The sequence below is a fragment of the Apteryx mantelli genome, chromosome 2 (assembly GCF_036417845.1).
Source record: "Apteryx mantelli isolate bAptMan1 chromosome 2, bAptMan1.hap1, whole genome shotgun sequence".
NCBI lineage: Eukaryota > Metazoa > Chordata > Aves > Apterygiformes > Apterygidae > Apteryx > Apteryx mantelli.
In genome coordinates, this window is record NC_089979.1 from 117,946,257 (window position 1) to 117,972,275 (window position 26,019).

Consider the following 26,019-nt stretch of genomic DNA (forward strand, 5'->3'; position numbering starts at 1 on the left):
TGGATTTGTAGCTACTGCCAAGATGTTCTTCATTCCTATTTTTGGTCATACTTCTGAAGTTCATACTTAAGCAATACTGTATTCAAGAGAAGTTGTGCTTAGGTAAAGACTGACACTAAACCTCATCATAACAGGATTTTCTGGATTTCTGAATCTCAACTCAAATCTACAGCTAAAGTTCTGAAGCTAGTCCTTATATTGATAATGGTCCACATCAAAACCAGAGATGAACAAAAGTGAACTGTGGGTGGAAAATCAAACTCCATGTTGAAATTTCAAATGTTGTCATTGAAGCCCATCTCAAATTTAAATCTTTAGTTCAGATGGACTGGTTCTACTGCTCTTATTCCTCCTTCACCACATAGCTTTGTGACAGGACTGGAATACACGTTCTCCTACATTTAGTACCAGATACTTAAGCAGCATTCGAGACAAAGGAATACTGCCATCCTCACACACATTAAAAAGCATGCATTTTTATCCTTCAAAAAATGAAAGAAGTAAGAAGTGGGGTAAGAAATGAGTTTATTTCAATTATGACCAGCAAACCAGGGAGCACAAATTTACCATTAAATTCTCAGTATCTGGAACCTGAACCAGGGATTTGACTGCCCACACTTAAGGCCAGCACAACCTAGCAGTATAACCTTGGACTAGACTGCTGTGAAAGGCCGCTATGCGAGAAAGCTGGGAGCAGCCTCGCTGGGGACTGTTCTCCTTCACGTGGGAGCTTCAGTGAAGCCCTGGCTCTTGCCCTTGGCCCATGCCTGAGCTATGTTGCAGCTGCACTCAGCTGTGGGCCTGGCAAAGCTGGGCCTGGCTTGACCTTGTCCCTGCCTGGTCCCTAGGTGCTGACACGGGAGCCACTCTGCCTGCTCTGCCCCATCCGGTAGAGGATCCTGCATGAACCTTGAATAACATCTGCTAGGTATGAGCATGCTTGAATAAAAGTTACATACTTAAGACCTAAAAATGAAGACGACTGTTTTTTAAAACAAAATAATAAAACTTCACTGGTCACTGAATTGATATTATTTTAGCTTAGATTGCACCATCTTTTCCCGTCCAAAGGATCAGGCAGTATGTTGGCATTTAAACTAATTTAAAATCAGCAAACATGTTTAAAATAATCAAGCATCTAAACTGAATGAACTTAAAGTCTGGTCATAGATGATGTTAGGTTATTCACTGTCTTTTTTATACCATTTCCATTTTCTATCAGTGTTTGATGTGACATTGGTTACAGTGAATACAGTTTAAAGTTTGTATTGCAAAGATGGCCGTATACCATACTGGAGATAGTGCTTTGTATCTGTGGTCATTTTGCATCCTGATACCTTTACTCACTTACAAAATGGGCATGTGTTCTGGAAAATCCATAAAAAATAGGAAACATTTGTAAGCAGAAATATTCATATGCAGAAATTTTATTTCAATAGGAATTTATTTCTAAATAGGCTGGTTGTGTTTAAATTGTAAATTGTATTTAAACACTGGCAATGAATACAAGAATGTTTCTGTAATGAGTCATGCAATATGCAGAAAAAGTGAGTTTATAATTGAGGCATCACAGAGTCTGTGATTACTTAGTTAAAAGCAGATTAAAAAGAGTCCACTTCTGCTGCCAAGAATTTGTAGGATATTACTTGAGATTTTATATAAAAAAGTTAAATTCTATTGTTGCCTATATTAAATGTAAGTTTGTTCTTGATTTGTCTGTAATGAAATAGTCCCCCAGACCTGCAATTTCCCTGAGTGAGTTCTCTCAGTGGAGAGAGAGAGGCTCTAAAAGGGGAATAAAAACCCTATTCATAATTTGACCCTAAGAAATGTCTGCTCAAAGTGGCTATGTATCAAATCTGTATGTTCACTTCTCTAACAATCTCTTTCCATTCTAGAATGTAGAAACACTTAAGTACCTAAAACTACCACAAAAGCACTGCTTGCTAAATAGGCATCTAAAGGTTGTTTTACGAAACTCATAACTGCAACTTTATGAATTAAGGTAAAAGAATATCAAATTCCTTATAGATATGTGCCAAAAAGCATTCTTCAAATATCAAATAAATGAGTGACTATAGTATTTGTTGGAAAGCAAACTGAAGATCTATATGGGTTCAAAAACATCAAAGAAAAATTAAAAGTTGTTTTGAATAATTCTTTGAAACAGGTTAGCTTTTAATGAAATTTGTGCATATAATTATATACAACAATATGTCAGAAGCTCTGACAGTCATATTGCATTATAATTACATGAGGCTTTTATTCATTTTTTTTATTTCAATTAGTTCTAATTTGTGCATACTTTTGTCAAAAGATCCCATCACATCAACCTGTTTCAGCAATTAAAAAAAAAGTAAAATACTAAATCCAAATCCTGATGCAGGTCAGCGCCATAGGAACTGAATCCAACTGGTTTACAAAAATTCCCTGAATTTGAGTTGCTTGGATTCATGCATTTTGTTAATTGTTTCCCATTTAAATAACTACATTTGTGACTAAATGCTTTATTTTCTTGACAAAGAAAGCAATGTTACTCATTAAAACACCATGACTTTAACTATGTGTAATTTAAACAATCCACTTCAGAACCCACAAGATACCTAAACACAGAACCAACTTTACTATCTTCTATCATAATCCACTTTACCTTTTCCACTATTCTTCTTGATTTATGGTGCTGTTATTTTCATAGCTGTGTTTATTATCTCATTGTAGTTTTCATTCTAAAGTGGTACAGTTCACTTTAGCATGGAAGGTCTGCAGAGCCATCTTCATCACTTTAAATGTAACCAGAGGAAAACAGGACAAATCAGTGCACTGCCCATACTCTTAGCAGCAGCCCCTGCAGGACTTCGTATCAGCCAGCGCAGAGGCAGCAAGAAGCACGGCCCAGCCTCCCCCAGGGGATCCCTAAAGAACCAATTCCAGCGGCTCCACCACGTTGCACAAGAGGTTTTCAGGATTTGTGGCTGCTGCTTTAGTCCCTGATGCTGTAGAGCCACATCTTTCCCAGGTGAGGCAGAGGAGATGTAGACTTGCATGTTGGGGGAAGGGTTGTCTAAACTTCCTTTTTCCAAACCATTTGCACCCCTCCCACACAGGGTGGGCGACTGACTGAGTTCTGGACTGCAAAGGGGTTTAGGAAAAATACATACAGCTACAGCATAGATCCGTAATCTTGCATACTTGGTCAAAGCTGTTGATGGCAGTAGAAAGTACAGTCTGCTTTAAACTGTATGTCCAGCAGAACCAACCCAGGTAAGAGCACAAGAGATGCTAAACTCTTCTAGACAAGGAGGGTAATTTATTCCTTTTAGGGCACAAAATGAAATCAGCCATGACTTGTTTTTTCTAGATACTAACAGAACACAAATGAATATTTATAGTTCTTTTGTATGCAAACTCATTTACAGAAATACAAATAAAATTTATAGAAATATTTGTATAATTTTATATAAATATTTACATTTATACAAATATATATACAAAATTGCAATTTATATTTGCATCCGTACAAACCTAGTAGGTTTCTATGTGAAAAGGATGGACAGCCAAGCAAAAATATTTTACCTAACTGCTAGCTTGCCTTCCTTCTATTTTGGTATAGCATTATCAGTAATAGATGTGGTAGGTAAAGTTTCAACTACATGCCTTTGGACAGGAGTAATTAGTAAGATTTTCCAGGAAAGTTGCCCACAAGAGGGAGCTCTCAAGCAGCCAGACAAGTTTTTGCAAAGTACAGAGGAAAAGCCTGTTAAAATTATGTAACTGTCAAAGAATGCAAAGTCAACTTAAATTCATGCCAAAATGTAAATGCATACAAATTTTTTTATGAAAAAAAAACATATTAAACTACATGTATTACTTTACCATAGCAACGAGAACAAAAAGGGAAAGTTTTTCTCTTTTTGTGGAAGGACACTGCAGCCTCTACTTACCCGAGAAAACCTTTCTTGATCAATACTGGAAATGCAGGAATTACTCAAATAACTAATGACTCCTGAATCTCGTCCTATTTATAGTAGGGCTTGAATTGTTTTTTGAACAGAAAAAAAAGAAAGCCAATTGGAGACCAACAAATCAGATTATATATTTTTTCCCTTTCCCTTCTAATTCCCATGAAATGATGAGAAGTGATTGGTCTGGATAAATGTGGCCACAGTCTACAACTGTACTAGTATTACTAGGACAAATATTAACACACTGCCTGGTTTATGCAGAAAGCTGTTTCTGCATAATTAAATATATGTCATTCTGCATAGCTTCTCACGTTGCTCAGCACATTCACTGTCTTGCACGTCTCATGTGGATAATAAAGATGCCATGACTTTTTTTGCAAGAATTGAGATTTTGCTGGGCTTTGAGACCAAAATATACCCAGCTCCACATGCCCCTTGACACTGTTGTACAGGACTCTGTGCGCTGACTAATTTTTACTTTCAGGTCAGATGAGTGAAGCATTTGGATCGTCTTCCGGTACTTTCATACTGCTGTTACATACAGTAGTATGACAGTACTACGGTAATTGTAGCTACATTGAAAAAGTTCTCATAAGTATTTTAACTAGAAGTTTAATCAATTTCTTAGCTTTAACAAGTTGGAAAATGTTGTATTGATGGACTATTGAGACTGCATCAGAAATTTTTGCCTATTATTATTATATTACATTATATTCCATTGTGTAAATTTAAAGATAAAAAAAATTACTGATCAGGGTCTAACAAATTAGCCTCCTGTGCAAAACAGATGCAATTATTCTCATGATGAACTATAGTTAAATATCTCTGCCACTCTACAGAATGACATCAAGGATATTAAGTTATGAAACAGTGTTTTGAGTAACAATAGAAGACATGATGGACTAACATGATAAAAAATAAGTGGTTGCTTACAGGTAACTGACACTGTTTTCTTGATCTACGTTATTATTTTTTGTTACTCATAATTTTTAATATGTTCTTCTCCGTATCAGATGTATCAAAGAAATTAGCAAATGCATCATTAAAGATTTATCAAGATGAATTATTTAATTGCAGGATCCACATGTTAAAGCATATTTGACAATAAGGAACAAATTAATGTTGGTTGGAATAACCAACAAATCAGGCATCAGTCTGGCACCCCATTTTGGTAATCGACTTAGTGTTTGTAAGAAAGAAGAAAAATACCAGATTACTAGTTTCAACTTCTGATGTTTTGTAAACAAGCATATGAAAACGATCTATATTAAATGTGTAATTTCAAGGACATCCATGGTACAAGCCAAAATGTAGCAGGAGTTAGAAAGCAGTGAATACCTTAATATGGTATTTGACTGAAAGACATCATCCAAGACAAAATCTGAGCATTTGCTTCATGCCATCCAGGGAGGAACATTATGTAGAACTGCTGTCATAGCTGCTGATGAATCTGACAGGAACGTAAGGAAAACTTGCTCATAGATTTCTTCAGTGTAAACTTAGGCTATGTCAAATGTAATTTATGTGAACTCTCTGAATGATTCACATTTAAATTCACTTTGTTTTTGTTATTATGATGGCCTTCGCTTACTATTCCTGATAAAGAGACCTTTTGGTCAGAGGATTTTTAAAGGATTTAATGGTTCTTTCACTGACTGGATTACAACTTCTGCAGAGAAAGGAATTTTCAGGAGGGAAAGTCAGTGTGTGTAAGTAGCTTTTCTGTTGCAAGTACTGACAGGCCCACTACAGTAAGACTGATAATTGGGTTGTACAAGGTCCCAGCCTATTCAGGCTACAGCTAAGAAAGGAAACAGGACAGAAACAGAGTCTGAAATATAGTACACACTTTCTTATCAAACAAAGGAATGAAGAGCAGAGCATTCTTCCTCCCCCGCCTACTTCTCTGTATGATTCTTGCTTTTTTCAGAACAGGACATTACATGCAATAATTGTGCAGTGCACTTGTATGGGATGGGGGCGTAGAAACAGGTTTGGTGTGCAATTCAGGTTGGGAATGTGCCTCATTGTATTAGCGTCATCTACCTCAACTCCTGGTATAATAGTTCATGTTGCTAGCAAGTCATATTCAGACGACTGACAGAAATTTTGATTGCCCATTCAATTACTGGGCTTAATTGCTCTACAAAATACTATGCATTGTACAAACACACAGGAGTAGGAGATTTACCCTCACATGCTTGCATATCAAAAAGAAGATTACGTTCTGAAGAAAGCAATCTCCTTCACTGAGAATAAGAGGCGTTAAAATATCCTGGCCTTGAATGAAAATGGCTTCTTTTTGGAGCCGAGCCTAGCCCACAGCCCTAGCTGTAAAGTCCACTGGGACTTTGTGAAGACATCTAACATCAAAACTGTCCTTTGTCCAGTCTGGAGAACAGCTCCAGATTCAACATTAGAGTGCTACACACATCTTACTAAGAAATGTGTATTCAGAAGCTCCATCTGCAAAATCAAAATGCTATTAGTTTTCAGAGAAAAAAAAAGAATGAACCAGCGTTTATTGTTCCCAGAAAAAGGATAACAATTCTGTTTAGTGCTGGGATGTCAAAGGAAATTGCCTTGATCTTTAGCAGAGCATCTCAGCAGTAAGCAGGCTGGCATTTTTCTAGTATTGTATCAATGCCCATACAGTATGAAGGCACTACTGCTGATAGGTAATCATAACAGGATGAAATACAGTAACCCAGCCCTCTGATTTTACAGCAAGGCAATTATTTCCTCCTGCGTTTTTTAAGAAAATGCTCATTACATTAAAGGAGGGGGGTGGGGGGGGAGCCACATATCCCAGCACAGCTTTTTGCCCTGAACATAACTTTGTGATGTCATCTGTTGGGTGATAAAATAGTGCCACTATTTCAAGTCTGTATCTTGTTATACTTTACCCTTCTCCTCAGCTTCAATGCTTTCCACAGCTAATCAGATTATCTAATCAGTATACTTACTTTAAATCAAGAAGAATTCAGAAAAGCTAATACTATGAGCTTTTTCCACCCTTTTTGCTTAGGATATTTTGTATCTCAAAAGATTGACCTTAACTCAGACTGTAATGAAAGGTAAATTTTACATCACTTTCTTTTTCAGAAACTTCATCTGGTAGACTGAAACAGTTTACAGCTCTTGATATGCCAAAAGTCCAGTATCAACTATTCAGTTATCTATTTAGCCACTCTCAATAAATCTGGGAACAGATTTACTTTTTAATCTTACAATACTACATAATTGGATTCTAATGCACTGAAAAAATATCACAATACAGAGTTTTATTCTTCTGATATTTATTTTTCAGGTATTTATTTTTGCATGTCCATCAGTTTGAGTCACATTTTCAATAAAAGCAATTAATATTTCCATCCTAATTTTTCGTAATCTATCTTAGTAAATGACATTGCACACACAGGATAAGATCTAGCTCCGTCCAAAATTAAGGTCCTTTATGTGTGCATGGGGAAATCCAGTTGTAACAAAACATTATGAAACTCAGGCTTTTGGCAGAATAAGCTCAAAGGATAATACATACACTTCTGTTTTAAAGGCATCTATACTCTTTCTAATCATCTTTACTATTGTAATACCTGTGGACCAATCAAAGGTGGGATCCTCAGTTTGCTAGGTCACATCAAAATCAATTAAGAGCTGCTTGTGGTCTTGCCTTCCCCTAGGACCCTGGATGCAGACCTTTCATTTTGCCAGATTTTGCCCTGAGCCAGCCCACTGCAAGGTCACACAAGTGCCAATGCATGGGACAGAATGGAAGTGCAGAATTCCTGAAAGTACGATTCGTGACAAGCAGGTGTTATAGGTAAACGCGACAAATTGACAACCACTCGGGCCGGGTTGCATAAATTCCAATTTATAAAATAATTGAGCAAGTCACAAGTAAGCAAAACAGCGCTGGGCGGCCGGGGAGTCTCCTGCTCCACCAACGGCGCGCGCAATCCCCCGCTCACAGTCCCCTTATATGCCTGTAACTTCTGTGGTTGCGCCGGCTGTTGCTGGGGGGGGGGTCGGGATGAAAGCTGGGGTCTTCCTCTGCGTTGTGCGTGGTGCCCTTCAGGTCGCGCGCATACATTTCACAATGCAATATCGCTCTGCTGGCTCAGTACAATCATTGTGGTGATAGCCCGTACTTAGCGCCTAGTTTCATGGTAAAATCACGAGTTGATAGCCCGTACTTAGCGCCTAGTTTCATCGTAAAATCACTTCCCGAGTTGATGTAACAAATTATCACCAGGCAAGTGGGACCACAGCAGCCGCAGTTCAGTTTCACTTACCTTGCAATGAAACGGCAGCTTGCAGGTGTGGTTCCTCAGTCAGTTTATCTAAATCCTGCTGCCCCATGAAAGGAGCACTTCGGCCTCCTGCATTCTCACCCTTCCCTTGCATTAGCACTAATGAGGCAAGCTAGACGCCAGACTGTGTTGTCTTGAAACTAGCAATGCTTTTTGGCAGTTGCACTTTCATGATTCAGTTGCTACTGCCACTGAAAGGAGATGTCCACTACCCCTTTCCTCCTCCCACCTAGCTTCTGGCTGCGTGTTTCTACTTTCCTTGTGACAATTTTGGCATTTGTCTAACCCTATAGTGAAAACACTTAGGAATCTGAATCAACAAAAGGCTAACTCTACAACAAAACAAAAAAAGAGAGAAAAAATAAACGTTTAGCTCTCTGAATTGTTTACTTGAGGTCAAATAAACACCAGCTCTGGTGTAAGAAAGGGGAAGGATTGTATACAGGACAGCATGGGGAAGAAAAGGACCACCTGAATCAACAGCAGCTTGTAGTTTAGTGTAACATGAAACCTGCTAGTATGAGAGGGATGGCAGGCAAACATCACTGCTTACTGCACTGAAAGGGGGGGTGTTCACTTCCCATCTCCTGCACCCTGTGGTCTGGACCTCTCTGAGAGCCAGCCTAACTCACTGATACCAACTCTGTCATTTAACCCATTAAATCAATCCAAAGGGGACAGTAAATGTGAGGGGTAGCACAAGGGACAGACCAGGCCCAAGCAGAGCAGCTTGGAAACAAGGTGGCGCAAAGTGACATCTCCTTTCCTTTCCGGGCATGTGACAACCACAGTCCTGTTTTCAGAGGCCCTAATGGCCCTGTGAACACATTTGTAGGACAAGGCAGAGGGAGAAAGCGCAGAACCACTTTTCCCCTTTTTAACATCAGCAGGATATAGAACAGCTTAAACTGACCATGAAGCAACACCTCAAGTCACATTGCCCTGCACTAAAGTCTCCATTTTAAATAAGGCCAACTCCTGGTGATCTGCAAGTGGATTATCTACACTGCAGTTAGCTGCACCCTGGACTGAGTTGGCTCCACAGAAGTGTGTGGATCTTAAACCAGGGGTGGCACGTAGGGCAAAAAGGGCTAAAGGGCACCGCTTTACAGCAGCGTTGGAAAAACAGTGGCACCATCCCCCCCTCACTTGTTGCAGTGGAGCTCTCTTTTATGGCCTGGTAAAGCTGTGCTTTCCACGCTGTTTATTTTCCCACAGCTTCCTTGCCTCCCGCGTCCGTCGCAGCAGTAAAGGGCAGGCAGCAGCCACGCAGGGCGCACACCGTTTACCTAAACGCGACCTGGGGAAGTGAGGGGGAAGGGGCAGAGCACCGCAAAGCGCAGGCGCCTCCCCTGAGGCGCCCCTCAACGGCTCCCGGGGGGGCGGGACTGCGCGTGCCGCCGAGCCCCGCGCGCGTGTGGGGGCGGGAGCCCCCAACGGTCGCCGCGCGGCCCCGCCCGCCTCAGGCGCTCGGAGGCAGCCGCCGGGGCCGGGCCGCGCTCAACCCCGTGCTTCCGCCAGCGAGCCAAGGCGTGCGGGGTGGCAGGGATGGAGGGAGCCTCACTGCCCTCCGCACCGCTTCCCCTTCTTCCCAGCATTTCTTCCTCCCCGCCCGCTGCCCCGCTCAGCCGCCCGCCCCCACGACGCCGGTGGGACGCCCGAGGGAACGGCCGCGCGCGCGGCCCTCCCCGCTGCAGGCAGCAGTGCGGCGGCGGCCGCCGCGCGAGCCGCGGGGCGCATGCGCCTCGCTGCCCGCGGGCGCAGCCCGCAGCGCGCCGGAACGCCGTTGGAAGCGGGCGCGCGCCCTGACCCCCCCCGCTGCAGCGCGAGGCGGGGAAGGGGGTGGGAGGAAACATCCACAGGGGCGCGCGCGCGCGCGCACGTGGCCCCCGCTGGTAGCGGCTGGGGAAGGGGGTGGTGCGCGCGGCGCGCGCTCCCGGCGGGGGGCGGGGGGAGGCGGTGCGGAGGGAGGCGTGGCCGGCGCGAGTCACGCCCCGCCTAGCTGGAGACGGCCCGCGGCGGGGGACGCAACTTCCACGGGACGGAGGCGGCGCCGGCGCCGCGGTGGGGCCGACGGGGAAGGGGAGCGAGAGGCGCCGAGAGCCACCAGGGCGAAGTTTCAGGGCTGCCCCGCGGCGCTCGGCGGCGGCGGGAGCATGCGAGGTCCGCCCCGGCCTCGCCGCCTCTGCATGCTGGGCAGGAAGGGCCGGTGCCCGCGGCGGTGAGAGGCGGCGCGGGGGTCGCTCCTCGGCGCCCGCGGGGCCGGGGAGCGAGCGAGGCGGCGGCGGCTCCTCCTGCGGGGACCCCCGAGCCCCCTCCACACAGGCGAGGGCGAGCTCCCAAATTTGTTTCCGAGGAGCCCGCCCGGGGCCGCCGGCGACTTCCCGTTTCGGCCGCCGCGCTCCGGCGCTTCACCTTGCGCGGCGGCTCGGGGCGGAGGCCGCCCGGGCCCCTGGCGGCGGCGCCAGTGCGCGCGGCGGCGGCGGGGCCGGCGGCGGCCCCATGAGCGCCGCGGGGCAGCGCCGCCGCGCCGCGGGCCGCCGCGCCTCCCGCTGAACTTGCCCGGCGCGGCGGGATGGAGCCTCCCGGCATGGAGTACTTCTGTGACCAGGTGCAGCAGAAGGACGTGGGCCGCAGGATGCAGGTCGGCCAGGAGCTGCTGGAGTATCTGAGCGACCCTGCCAGGTCGCCGGACCTCGAGCAGGACCAGCAGCGCCTCGACAAAGTGGTCGACGAGTTAACGGGATGGGTCAACTCGAGTAATTTTAAGGTAAGGCTGGCTGGCGAGGCTCGGTGGGGGACCGTGATTCGTCATGGTGGGGAGGAACCCAGCTCCCAGTTACTTTTCGGTCGGAAACGAGCAGCAATAAGACTACAGGCATACCTGGTTTTATTCCCCTGCACCCTGAGAGATTTGGAAATTCTTGGGGGGGGGGGGTGGTTAACATTTTCCTTAATTCCTATTCTTCTGTTCTAAAATAAGTGGTAGGTGTGGTTTTTTTGTTCTGTGCTTTTATGTTTGGCTAAAGAAACGTTGTATCATTGTAAAAAGAAATTTTTTTTAGATCATCGGATTTTGTGTTTTTTATCCTGAAACAGGACAGGTCGTGATTTTTTTTTTTTTTTTGAGCTACCACTCCCTATGATGTCTGTACTTGGGTGTAACGTTTCAAGGGATTGCCATTATTTTCTGTAGGCCGTGAAGAGTGCTGTTTCACTGGTTGTGTATTATGCCATGTATGTTTTATAGAATTTAATGAGCGATTTGCTGCTTTGGGTTCCCCTTGTAAATTTTAAAAATTGTCTGTGCTGTCTTTAGGGTACTTTCTTATACACGAGAAGTTATATAGTATCTTTACAGCAACTCAGTGATGACTCAACGCTTCACATTTTTTGTGCGTTTTTGGCTGAGCTACAAGAAGACGGTAATTATGTTGGACATGCGGGGGAGTAACATTTGTAAATTTTGCTGGTGCTGGTCAGCCAAGAAAAGGATTGACAACGTAGTTTTATTATCAAGGGCAATCGTGCTCGCCTTAGCGATTATTTATTTATTTATTTTGGTGCGGTGTGTAATTGTGATTGCTTTGCACTTCCGTCATCTGGTGGCAGTGTTGTTCTGCAGTGCTGAACCTCGGGTCTTTTAACTGAAAATGAGATCCGCCCTTCTGTGTGCACATACTCCCTAAGTTGCTGTCTCGTCTACGAAAATCATTGATTTACAGTTAGGACTTCTGGACTTGACGTGTATTAAGGTTATTGTAGTCTTTTCTATTTGCTTGAACTGAGGAAGCAGGTAGTCTTTTTTAATCCTTTAACTTTACAATGCTGTGCACTTCACAGCATTTGCACTTTGTACTTGTAAGACTGAGATCTGAAAATAATCAAGTTCAACTCTTTGTCCGTATGATTTATTTGTTGGAAGCATATCCATTATTAAAGATCAGGTCAGTTTGAGAAATAACCTGTGTTGGCTGAGTGTAATTTGATTTGCTTCTAAATCCCTAATCTTAGGGCAGATGTCGGTAACAACTTTTAATGTGAAACCTAGGCAAGTTTTTTAAAGTACCCTTTGGACATAAGGAGGAACTGGATACATTTGAGTTCTCCTGTTGAGATAAATAAAAGTTGTTTCCTACACTTTTAAATCGACAAAATGGGGAGTTAATACTTGAAACTCACTTTTCAAGATGTATTTTTCATAAAGCAATGATCTCCTGCTTGCTGTTGATGTAAGGTGACAGTACTCCTTGGCTTTTGGGACTCTAGGACAAATAAGGAATATGCAGTACTCCAGATGGCCTTGTACTATGTGACTGAGGCTTGTGAAGAGTGCTACAAATTTTAAAAGTAGTATATTAAAAATAGCTTGCATAATAATGTAAGACTTTTCTTCTGTTCCATACATCCACTTATTGGTAGGTCTTTGTGCATACAAAGTCCTACTTCAAAGGATGTTATATGCATAATGTTAATTGCAAGAGTACGATTGCTATGCAGGGTCAGTGTCGGTCATGATTTATTTCAGTGTTCCTGTCTATGGTGGTGACTGCTAGCATCTGATGCTTCAAAATGGGAATCAGGAAACTTCTGGAGAATTGTGGTTTGCATCTTACATGCATGTATTATCTTACACAAGCACAGATGTTATATGTTTAAATGTTAGATTTTAGTTTGTTATTAGACTCATGGGCTGAATGCCATCATAGGGTAATGAGTTTCACAGGCTTATGTGTATTCTCAAGGAAAATATTTTAAAAATAATCTTTGTTTTTAGTTACCGTATTTTTAATAGTTTGCTAGTGACCTTTTTCTTTGCTGAGCGATGGATATATAGAACATCTGAAATTTCTGTTTATCATCTCTTTCTTCTTATGTTTTGCTAAAGGCCTTGCAGGTCTTCAAAGCTCTGGAGTAATTAATCCCTCCTTGTTGACGTGGCTGTCTGTTTGAGAAGTAAGATTGGCTGGCAGCTGGCTTATTTACCAGAACTGCTGAGCTAAAAGAACAGGAGTGGCAAGTGGGGAATACTGGAGGAAGTTTTGAGAGGGTGTATTTTTTTCCATTGTAGGTGACAGGTATGGATGATGAATAACTAATGAAACTGGCCTTGGATGTGCCATGTTTTTTTTTCTTTCTGGGAAAACTTGGGTCTTGCATGCAGTGCACTCCATGCAGTGCTGACCATTCGGAAAGAGAGGATGCTTGGTCAGGGAGCTCCAGGTTCAACCTCATGCTGTGTCTGAAAAAAGAAATTTATTTGAATTGTTGCTGTAGGAAGTCTGTGCCTCACATACCAGAAGGGAAAGGAACTGGAGGGAATAGGAATTGAGAGGGTTGCTTTGACTGACTTGATGAAAACTAATGGGGAAAGGAGAATCAGGGTTCCGTAAACAAGTGTAAACTCCTTACTGGAAAGGATGAATGAATCTGCCTCAAAAAGGTACCAGCCACTTAAGTTGTACTTTTGCATTTTTGAAGTCTGCAGCTATTTACAGTATTTAATAAACAAAACTTAACTGGCAGTTTCAAGCTAAGAACAGCAGATAGATGAACTCAGATTTTTCCCTATCTCTTTGAGGCAGAAAACACAATTACCAGTTTCTCAGTTACTGATGAATCAGAAAGGTGGGATTAAGAATAGGTATTAATTCATTTGCTAATGGGATGGAATACTAGTGGAAGGTTGTAGCAGAACACTGGAAGTCTCCTTAGAGAAGCAGATGAATCATTTTTAAAGACTACCCTTACTGGTGTGTTACCAGGACTTTAGTCAGAATATCTATCGGAGTTCTTATACAGTTAGTAATAAAATAGCTTCCAAAAACTATTCAAAACCTTGCAACACCAGGGAGTACACAAAAGATACACCTAACTTAGCTTTTATTTTGGACCTCTTTAGAATGAAAGAGTTAATCACTAAACTGGAAATTGGTTGCTTAGCATCCTGGTATCATGATCTGGTTATGTTTCATATTGATTAGGACTTTCCTCTCTTTTCTTGTAACATAAAGCTTTGTTTTCTCAAAAAGCCGGTTTTCCCAAAACTGTGAAGAACAGTGAGCATTGCTGATATTGGAGAAAAAGGAATAAGAAAAAAGGAATGAGTTTTGAGGGTGTTTTTTAAGGAACAGAAAACTTACACCTAAAAGTATTAAGAGAGTTGGCTGAGGAGATCTTTAGTCAGCCGGTATTTGTTCTCCTCAAACTTTGAGACATCTGGAAATCTCAGAAAAATGGAACAATACTAATATTTTGGTTCAGGCATTCAGGTAAACTGAACCGGATAAGTCTGTGCCAATTAGCCTATAATTAGTTCTGGGAAAGAAAAATAGGAAAAACTGACTTGGGATTCAACTTTTACAGAACTGAAGCATGGAAATAGTGGCAACTTGCAGAAGCTTATTTCCATTTTTTCTTGGGTACTGTACTTTCTGGTCAAACTTCATACAGAATGTTAAAACTTCAATCAGTAAATTCATTCCCCTTTCTGAGGGTACGGCTATCACATCTTTCTACTACTGATAGATATTTACTGGCTTTATTGGGTTAACCTGGATGTTTGTCTCTGTATTTATGAGATTTAATCAACAGATCTCTTATGCTTCTCTTAAATTTAGCAGTCATTTGAAAGAATTACAAGATTGTCTAACTTTTGTATAATGTGGTGGGTGAAACAATCCTGTTTCCTAGCCAGATAAATAAACAGTCTGTAAATCTGCTTTGAGACTTCTGCTGAAGAGTTGCTGGAGGAGAAATATTACTTTTCAAGTAGAGTTCTGCAAGGCTACTCTTGGCTGTTAGCATGTGTTCTTTTTTTTTTTAAGCCCACAGAAATTGGTTAGCTGTCCTCCTAAAATCTAATTTTTGAGCAACAAAGCCACCTTTCTGTTCTTTATGCAAATTACACCTCATTGGTAGTAATAAGTACTTGTGACTAAAATTTTGGTAGTTTATTGAGCAAATTTTTATGCAAGAAGAGTAATTAGCAATATTTCTGACTTACAGTCATCTCTGGATTTCTTATCTTTGTAATAGATATTCTGTTTTCTTTTATCTGTGAGCTGCAGTAGGAAAATAAGAAATGGTCACTTTTTTATGTCAGAGCAGCAGATTGATTACCACGCAGAAAGAACAATCTGTTTTCACACTACTTATTTCTGGTAGCGTGGATGATCTGTTTCTTTGGGGCAAATCCTTGGAATATCTTTAATTCTTTGCTTCCTGTAGAGTGGGATTTTCTTAGCTTTGTTCAGATCACAACACCAGATATGGAGAGATGCTAAAATATCAGTATTGCTATAATTGAATTTTTGTATTTTGGTGGTTTGACAGGTATTTATTTTGGTTTGTCCTTAGTTCAACAAAAAGACCAGCAGGAGGAGCTTTTAGCTTCCAGAGAGGAAGGGAACCATCAACTACAGTTTTGCAAATACTTAAGACATAAATAGCTAGGACTGTCTGAAGTACTGGCAAAGAGATATCGGCAGCAGTTGGTGACTTTTTTGATGCTATGTAAGTATGTGAGGTTGAAGCCAGAATCCAAAAATTACTTGGATGAAATGGAGATGCAGAGATCTGAAAAAAGGGAAGTTCAGAAATGACAAGGACAGAAATCCTACATTTTGGCAAGAATAATTAAATACACAAATGCAGGATGCAGGACGTGATTAAGTAGCAGCTCGTAAGAAGAAAATATGTGGATTATTTTGGACTGGAAGTTGAATGAAAGTCAACGTATGCTGCAGAAAAGGCAAATGCCATACTGAGTTGTACAAACAGGACTGTAACCTGCAAGATGGAAAAATGGAATAAATAAGCTGATTCCTCCCAACCTTTATTTTTCAGTTACCATATAGATCCTTGTATTTCCCTAGTCTTTATTAAGAAATATTGGTAATTTAAATGTCTCTTCCTCTTGGTAGAGAAATGTTCAACTTTGAGCTCTTACTGAGTTTCATTTTTCCTTTCTGTTCTGTTCCATTATCTTGGCTACATGGGAGCTACTATCCCTATTTCTATATAATTGAAGTAAGTGAACTTTCAGGCTTTCAAGTTGTATGATTTGGTCTGTCCATGTATGCCAGGAATCCAATTTTAGTTTTCAAGCTCAGTGATTCAGTTATTTTTCTTGAGCAATAGATACTATTTTTCATGTGTTATTTATGTTCTATTCATAGAATGTAAATAAACAATCAAACATTAATCAAATAAATCAAGCAGATCTCTGGGAGGGGGGAATTGCAAGAAATTTTAATTATTTTAAGTTTAATTAAAACTCATTTTGTCTAACCTTTAATTAGAAATGTGGAATATATAGTCCCAAATTCTCAGGGATCTGCCTTCTGAAGTGGAATTCGCAGTTCTCAATTAGTTTGTAGTTTCAATATTTGTAATCCAGCCTAATTGTAGTCCCTGTTTAAAAAAGCAGCTCTGCTTCTGCCTTGGTCATGCTTGTCACCTTTGTTCTTGAGGTAAAATGTATATATATACATATATATAGATGTATTTCTTTTTCTTTTGGATTAGTTTTTCAGTGTTTCAGCAAGCTGATTTGACTGGTGCTGTAGGAGCTTTATGTGCACCAGATCAAATGCACCTACAAGTCAAGAAGGGGAACAGGACTGTCCCTTTTCATGGTAGCCTGCAATTTAATTGAATTTGGTGTGACATGAGACCCCTTAGCCCAGCCCTGTACAGGGAGAAGTACATTCTTCAGAATGGCATTCATGACAGTCAGTATACGTGAGCCGTAGCTCAACATGCTTTCTTAGCAGTGTTGCTGATTTAAGCAGTTTCTTTCCCTGGCTGCCGAATTCTGATAGTGCGTCATCCCGTCATTGCTCCAGTGGGGATGTGAGGCTGCACAGTAAACAGGTCCAGGGAAGTGATCTGGTTGAGAAAATGCATTATCTTGCTTGTTTGTCAGATTCGTTTCCTAAACTGGGTTACGATTCAGCTGTATAAACACTTGTCCCCTCACAGTAGAGGAGCTGGTGCAGGGGTAGGAATAACTAGCAGAAAATGGGAGTCACTGAATGTTTAATAAACACAATTTAGATGAGAGGGTATGGGAGAGAAAATAAGAGAGCATGGGCACAACAAGAATTACATTCTTTTGGAAATACAAAGTTCTAAAATGAAGTGTGATGGTAAAACAAAAAACTTTTTTTTTTAGTATTCCCAAGAGAAACACTATAAATCTCATTTTCTTCCTTCTGAGTCCTGCTTTTCAAGAGGCTTGTTCTTTAAATTTTTTGCCCTGCAGCAAATAACATTTAAGCCAGACCCTCTCAAAAAGAAAATGGCTTAGGATGTCAGGTGTTACTGTATCATATGCTTGTGTTTTGTCCTCGCTGTCCCTGGAAAAACGGGTATGAAAATTTATGGTAATGGTCAAAGAAGAAACATTTGGCATGTCCTCATTTTGTGGTTGAAAATTTTTTTTTTAAATTACCACTCTGGTGCCTCCCCACCCCCTGCATGCAGCTTCTCTTGAGTATTCTTGGAAAGCTTTCCATCAGGTTATCTGAAGTAAATTTAGAGAATATTCTTCAAAAAAAAAAAAGTTGAATTTATGTTTGGATATAGATCTGAGCTGTTATTTAGCTTGTTTTTGATATGTCTTCATATGAAGCAAATGAGTTATTCCAGTACACTGCACTTCTGAAGAGTTAATTTGGGAGTACCGATCCTTATATTGTCCACAGACTGCAAAACAATTCTGAGATGATGCTGTTGTCTGAATTCAAGTCAATTTGAAGATTATAAGAGATTTTGAAAGAGTAAAGAGTGGTAAACGTTTGAGTGTTATATTTTCAGGGTTTTGATTGGGTACATTTTTTTTGATTAACGAGGGGAACATTTTTGTTACGGTTCTCATCATGGGAAAGAGCAGGAAAATAGAGTTTGCATAAGCTTTTAAAATTTTTGACAGCACTAGGCTTACTTGTTTTGTCTGCTATTCAGGAGAGGTCAAAATAACAAGGACCTCCCAGATCTATGCCTGTGGAGAAGGACCTCTGAAGAAATCAGGCCTTTTCAGCAGCAAAGTTTACTCATAAGTCTCTGGATAAATATGGGTGATTCATTTAGGCATCATCTGCTAGTATGGTTTCTTAAACTGCAATGCTGAAATGATTTGTGGTCAGTCATCACAGAAAGATTAAGAAAAGAAGATGATTATCATCAACTCAGGAGGTTTGATGGTCTGTACTCCTTTCCAGTGATGACTGCAGTTGACGTGTAGTTTTATCAGTAGCAGAGTTGACTCTTTCGGCTCCAGCCTTTGGGGTTCTTAGTTTTTAGTCCAACCTGTAGTTGCAAAACATTGCTTTAAAGTCAGTAAACTTTAATTATTAGATAGAGGAGGCTCTGCATTTGCTGAAGAACTGTATCATTACCTTCCCCCCCCACCACCACCACCCTTTTTTTTTAATCTGTATGTTTCGGTACCAAAGAGGAACATGCAGTGAAATGTCAGTCTTCATTCACCTGTTGCCCTGTTGCTTCCCTCTACTTACTACTCAAACAAATAGTTGAGCATGAAGGCTTTCTGGTAGATTACCAATACGCCCTCTCTGTCCCTGCAGTGTGGAGAGATATGATACACATGAAAACATACTGTACACCTCTTCGAACTTGGGTGCTGTATGTACCCTTGAAGGTGAAAGAAGCCAGAGAATGGAAATAATGCCTTCTTGTCAGCTAGAATATCTAAAGTATAGATGATACATTTGATAGCTTCAGCAGCTGGGATTGCAATTTTGGTTGCTGTCAGCAGAGGTGGCTGCCTGACTGATGCAGAATGGGAAGGTTGCACCAATGCCCTTCCTTGTACAAAGGAGAACAGAGTCTGAAGACGACCTGGCTGGGACTGAAGAAGAGCCTGGGAGGGAGAAACAGCCTGGGGAAATGGAAGCTTTGTTCTGCCCATAGAACCAGGCACAGTCTTTGGGCTCTGGGCGATATTTGGGTTATGAGGGTGCATGGAATGAGTCAAGAGGGTAGGTCTCAGTTGTTGTTGATCTGGAGAAAATCGGAGTGGAAACAATAAGGAGAGGAAAAAGCTGTTAAATATCCTGCAAAACAGGAGAATGGGAATGTATTCAGAGAGGTGAATAAAGTGGGCAAGGAGTAAGAAACTTAAAGTGAAGCAGAAGAGAGTTACTGATAACCATAATTGTCACTAGGGTGACAGGAAGCCCAATTTCTCAATAATTTTACAATATAAAGTAAATCTCTCCAGCAAAGGAACTTGATGGGAGTTCCTTTTGAACTTCTCTCCCTCACAGTAAACAAACAAACAAAAAACAGATACGGTTCAGATCCTATGATCAAATCCAAGGACACCCACAACTGACCAACTCCAATTCAAGTAAGCTTAAATTTCTTTTCTGCTGTGAACCTCAAAGGCAGTAGTTAAATGCCTCAAACAATAGTGAGCTGTTGAATCAATCTCAACATACAAACCCACCATTACTCATGTTTCCAGTTCTTGAAACATTTATTCTGTACCAACTTACCAGTCTCTTTCTAGGCACCAGGCAAAAGGCTTAATGTATACAAAGTAAGACATAGGTCCAAAGATTTTTATCCCTGAAGAAATAACCTCCTATTTAAGCCAGTGGGAAGAGCCACAATACTGGTGAGAGGCTTCTCTGTTCATAGCAGAGAGATGCTGTTGGCACTTGTTTCCACATAGTGTCTGAGAGCTTGGAACTTTTTCTCTTGCGGATCAGTTCTGCCTCGACTCTGTGGTTTTCTTGAATGCTGCTCTTATGACCCCGTATGAGTTGATAATCCTTGCTTAATGTAGTCTCTCAGGACTGTTGTGCTGTGTAAGGACTCCTTACATAGGACGACTGCTCAAATACTGAATGGATGATACCTGCCAGAAGATGCTGAAATTTAGAACATTGTGTGCTGAGCAGAGGAGTGTTGAGACTGATTTACAAAAACTATTGATGGTAGGTTTTTTGGTATTTTCTGTGGTAGTATGCTTCAGCAAAATTCAGCTGACTTTTCTTTTGAGTTGCGGGATGGGAGCCAACTTTGTAGCAACAGCACTTTTCCGTTATTTCCAACCTGAGGTCACATCGTATTGTCTCAATATACAAGTACCGTAAGGGCTTATACCTTTTTCTTTTCAAAGTTGCAGGCCTCTGGCCATCATAGAGGACTCTGTATGACCTAAAGGGATAACTCATGTTGTAGAGGGTTGCTCCTTTAAGCCCTTAGTAACCTGTTCCCTTACCTCTTCTCTGTAAAGACTGCATGTTTAGTAGCTGTTACAGAGGATTTTGCAGCACAGTCTATGTTAGTTTTGTATTTCTAAAAGCCAGGGTTAGTCTCGTGTCTCATTCTGACTAAGCAAGGTAACTTTTCAGAGCTTTATTTAATCTTGTGCAATCTAAACAATATATTTTCATACAGTAAGGACATCACAAGACAAAATTACTCGTCAGGATATTTATATTGATAATATTTACCAAGGTGCTTTTTGCACAGTAATTATTGAAATAGAACCCTTACTGTGTTCCTTAAGCAAATAATTGATAGACTTTTAGTTACAAAGAACCGATGCCATATTGACAACTGCTTGAATGGTTAATCAAGATAAATGTGATTCTTGTGTTGTAAGAAGTGACTGAACTTTATCCATTCACAGGGATACGAAAACGTGGAGTTTGCGGGCAGTATCTCAGTGGGTGCTCTTGATCAAAATAAAATACTCCTACACAAACGAAATGCAGGTGATCAGAATCTGTGTTGGCAGTAACAGTCACAATAGGATAAATAGCCAATTCTCTGGTAGTTACCAAGCCTCTGACCCTTAAGTATGTGAAGGTTCAAATCTTCCATATGGTTCCTGTTTTTTAGCCAGGTCAGACTAAAAAAACCTAGAGGCTATGCTTGGAGGAATTCATTAAAAAATACTCTCCATCTTATTAACAACTTTTCTTTGGTATCAGTGAAGAGCATATCTGTTATAAAGTGCAGCCATGCATATTTCCCATGCTTTAAATCTCTGAACGGCTGTTGTTCAGAAAGGTAGAAGTCTTAAAGATGATTTACAGAAACAACTGAATTTGTGGAGAAGAGAGGGAGTCCCAAAGCACCCTTACGGAAGGAAAGGCTGCAGTTTGTGCACTAATAGACACCAGAGTACTCACACAGGAAAGGTACCTTGAAAGTTGTCACTAGGAGAAAAGTCTAAGGTGGAGCTTGTAGTTAAAAACAGATCCATAAGAAAACAGAATATATACCCAGAATAAGTTTCCTCTTAATTTGTCTCACATATCCTTCTTTAGACTGAGATTTTGTCTCAAGTCTTGTATAATTTGAGAATCTGGAAAAGAGCATTGAAGAAAAGAACTTTTGGGAAACCTTGATATTACCATAAAAGCTGTTTTATATATGTATTTTTTGTCTAACTAAGCTATAAATTATAATCTTCTGTTTTCTTGTCCTTCTAACTCTTACATGCAGTCATTTGTTGGCAGCATATTAATTTAAGCCAGTGATACTGTTTGCTTGTTTTTGCTATTCTCAGTTATAAAAATGTGTAAATTTGCAAGTGCCTGGCACTGAATTTGGTACTTCCTGCTTACAGGGAGGTCTACTCTACCAATGCTGAATTACTTAATACTTGTTTAATTATGTGCTTTCTTTGGAATTAAGTGTTTGCTTCAGAATGGCATTCTACAGGGGGCTTATTGGCCTGGTTTCTTGTGAAAACAAAGCTTGTGTGATCCTCTGTGTGTGGGCTGTGTGTAGTCATATTAATATCTCTTCAAATTGTTTGTGACTGGTTGGCTAATGTGGACAAATTTGACAGATAAGTGTCTTAAGGAAGACAGTTCTTGAAGTAAATGTGGTTCCAAGTTTTATGAAAATAGACAGCTAATAGAGGGGAGTGATTCTGCTCATGTCTTTGTGGGGAAAAATTGCAGTGTGGGTATACATCTTAGTAGAGCATAGAGAATTAATTTGGAGGAAAACCCCTTATGAATGCCCAAGCTTCAGGAGGTGCCTCATGTGGCATTTGTGTCTTCATAGGCAAAAAATTCAGTCAACTACAAGGTGTGACAATGTTCTGATATTTAAAAAACTATCTTGGGAAACTGCGAATGAAGTCCTGGTACAATATGCAGGATACTTAAGAGGAAAAAAAAAAAAATCAGCATCCTGACTTGTTAAAGTTATTTGGTTGAACTGATAATTTCTGATGATATTTTTTTGTTTCTAAATTAGTAGATACTGTCCTCTCTCACCAATTTTCTGTTCAAAGATGGGATCTTTCTCACAACCACAGCTGTATTTTGAACAAGAGCAAATGAAGAAAAATAAAACTTCCCTAGCTTAAGAAGCAGGTAGATGAATGGTGTGGTCTGAACTGCTAGGGGAATTAGCAGCATTAGGTTTTCTTAGTTGTTCTCTTTTGGGAGTTGGGAAAATAAGTTGCCAGATTCAGGTAAGCTCTTAGCATCTGGGAAACTGTTTTGAACCATGTTTTTCCAGCCTGTGTTCCCTCTCAAAGCTATTCAATGCAAATTTTACTTTGAAATTAATTTAGGACTTGTATGTAGGGGTTTGATTTGTTTGCTTTGTGTTTTTAAGCTGTTTGCTTCTTTTGAGTTTGGATATGTTTTCTTACAGCAGCTTAGGAGCCTGGTGGAGGGGACAAGGCTAAAACAGTATGGCTGTTCTGGTGCATGGTGCTTGTTCCAAAGGAGTTTTGATTTCCAGTTACTACTGAGCTGAACCCCTGGGAGTCATCTTTTAAAGAAAATGGGGAATAGAACTGCAGTCATAATATACAATCCAGACAAAAATTAAGAGCTTTTTCCAGCTCCTTAATCCTCCTATTATTTATCTGAATTTTTATCATTTGTAGTTGGAAATACATTAAAACATTGCATTTCTAACTCTTATTTTCTTTCTGTGCTAAATAAGTCCTGAAAAATCTGAATGGCACTAGTATATGAAAATATTACTGATCTATTCTAGACCTCCTGAAAACTTTGTTTTAATCAAAGCTTTTAGGAATTATCAGCTTTCTGATTAGAACTTTCATTATCTTTAGACTGATACAGTGTTTCAGCATGTTTGCATGTATGTCCATAATTTCTTTTAAGATAAGGATTCTTCAGTGATATGTTTTGTATATCTAATGCTTTTTTTCAACAGGTGGCATTACTGGGATTAGATGTTTTAGGTGCCTTTGTCGACAGACTATCAGGACGCTTTAAATCCTATATAGGAACTGGTAAGTAAAATATGACCATTTTTTCTTCTTAAAACCAAAAGGTAGAAGACGTACTTTTTTTTTTTGCATTTATTGAAGCAATGATAGGTGAAACATATTGAAAACCTTCTGATCTAAATATAGTTTCAAACAATGTCCGAGGACATAAATGTATTGGCAGAATTTAGGGATCTTATTGCTGTCATTGGAATTTGAATAATTCTTACAATAACTTGTAAATATTTGTTGGTCATGTAACTATTCATCTGTACATGGCTGTTGTGATTTTTAAAATTCCAGGAATGTCTTTTCTGTAACTAGTTTCATGCTATACATTTGCTTACCATACCCCAAGACTGTCTTATCTGATAATGGCATTGGAACATAAGAGTGTTACCTTTAACTTGTATTAAAGATTGGAGGTTTTATTTGTAGATCATCTTAATTGGAGCCTTATGTTTGCTGAAGTCTGTGTCCTCAGAGAGGACCGTGCAGTCCACTTCCTGCTAGATAACTGGACTCTAGCTATCAGTAGTCTAAACTTTTGGGGGGCAAAAAAAAATCCTACTAGCAGGAGATGTTTACTTGAATGAATTTCAAACTAATGGATCTACATGTGCCTGAGTAAAAAAAAGTTGTTCTCAGAAGTATGAGTAAACTAATCTGTTCAATTTGGTGGCTTGGTTGCTGTCCTTGAAAAGAGATTGTGATGCTACAGCATTAACGTTAGTGTTTTATCACTGCCTATTTTTACCAGAAGTTTCGAGTTTAATGTCCTTTTCCAAAATTTGTGTGAACTATTTTGCAACTTCCTTGTTCCCACATCCCCCGCTATCTCAATTTGTCTGTCAAAAGCTTCTCATTTTTTGAGTTTCTACTTTTGTGTTTAAAAGTCAAGAAATCAGCAACAATTTGAAAATTTAGAAATATAAAATACAGTTTGTGGCAAATTAAAGCATATTTCAGGAGGCTGTAGAATATTTTTTCTACTGCAGTACAGTGTTAAAAAATTTAAATCTGTTCTGTTGCAGAGGATTTTTGTTTGGCTAGTTGGTTTTGTACAGGAGCAGCATCAGGAGTCTGGGGGCATATTGTGCTGTGCAAAATATTAATTTCTATATTGTTTCCATTTGTAATTATAAACAAAATTGGAGTAAATTCCTGAAGCCTAGTCCTGTTTATGTCCTAGTGCTGGGTAGAACTTAAAACTACAATAACTTTATTAACGTTTGGAAATCCTTCTTCATTTCTTCAATGTCTGTATTAAGTGTGAACTATTTTGGTTCGTACTTAAGTACCTCCAGTGAGAGCACTAAATATTTTGTCCCAGTATTTGAGTATTTTGAGGTTATGAGCAAATTAAAGATTATAATTTTCATTCTCAGTAGCACATGTACTGAAACAAAAACAAACTAAAAAACCCAAATGAATACTGGCATTAGATGACTCTGTCGAACATATGTAGCATCCGTGGACATATGAAGCTGTATATTTCAGAAATAACTTTTAGAAAAGCTGAGGAATAGTACTGCCTTCAACTGGAATTAGTCTTCTGAACATCTCTAAAATTAAGACCTGTAGAGTGTTATGCTAAGTATACAAGTCACTGTTGTGCATGGTCAACTTGTATAAGCATAACGGGTGCTGAAAAGTCAATACCAGTGAAGGCAGAAAAATAATTATTTTCCTTTTTTTTTTAAATGACTTCTTAAAGAGTGATTTATGATGTGTGTTCCATTCAGTTGGTAGCTATCTCACCAAGCCTTACAGGGAGACTCTAGATCATTTTTTAATTTTTGATGGTGAAGCAGTAATACAAAAACTTTATTGTAATTGTCTGAAAGTGTGGGTATTTGGAGATTCATGAGAGCAATAAAAAGCAGACTGATGAGCAAGAAAACTGCTTCCCTTAATGAAGCTTACAGAACCAACAGCTTTCCAAATCATGTTGGTATGATGTGCTTTCTCTTCACTGTAAGAAAGTCTCAAAAGTTGTTCTGAAAGTTGTCAGATCTAGTTGTTATTTAAATTGTTAGGCAAATCAGGCCACTGCTCAAAACATGATTCATTTCTGTTTTAATAAAATTTCTTGGAATTTAAGGCAGTATTATTCTGTCCCAGCTTGTTAATGGTTGCCAGTTTCCTACTAGCATATTTCCTGAATAGATGCTTATAAACCCATAAGCTTTCCTAGCTTTTTTCAGCTCATCACTTATGTATTTTATTGACTTTGACCTTGTATGTTATCTATGTACAGGTTGTATCAGTTAAAATTTTTATATAGAGAGTGTGTTTGTCAAAACAGTAGGTCTTAATTTTAAATGGGAGATATGCCCTGTGTATCCATAAGAATGATGCCATAAGAAGGCAATGGTAAGCCAAAAAACAGTCAACCCCCTCCCCCCCAAAAAAAACAATTGCAATTCCACAAGATTTTTTTTTTTTTAATGTGTTCATATTGTACACATTGCAGTGATTATAAATGAGCAAGACC

General features: G+C 40.1%; 1 protein-coding gene across 6 annotated transcripts in view; it reads left to right on the plus strand.

Moving 5' to 3' along the window:
• Nucleotides 1-10,769: 10,769 nt before the first annotated feature.
• The window catches only part of CLASP2 (cytoplasmic linker associated protein 2), a 153,051-nt gene continuing 137,801 nt past the window's right edge, over nt 10,770-26,019 (plus strand). For 5 of the 6 annotated variants that reach the window (XM_067291310.1, XM_067291311.1, XM_067291313.1 and 2 more), the window contains exons 1-2: nt 10,770-11,045; nt 23,468-23,546. In XM_067291310.1, coding sequence (XP_067147411.1) covers nt 10,851-11,045; nt 23,468-23,546 — 274 coding nt within the window. In that variant the 5' untranslated portion in view covers nt 10,770-10,850. The remainder of the gene's footprint in view (nt 11,046-23,467; nt 23,547-26,019) is intronic. The other variant, XM_067291315.1, reaches the window with a different exon arrangement.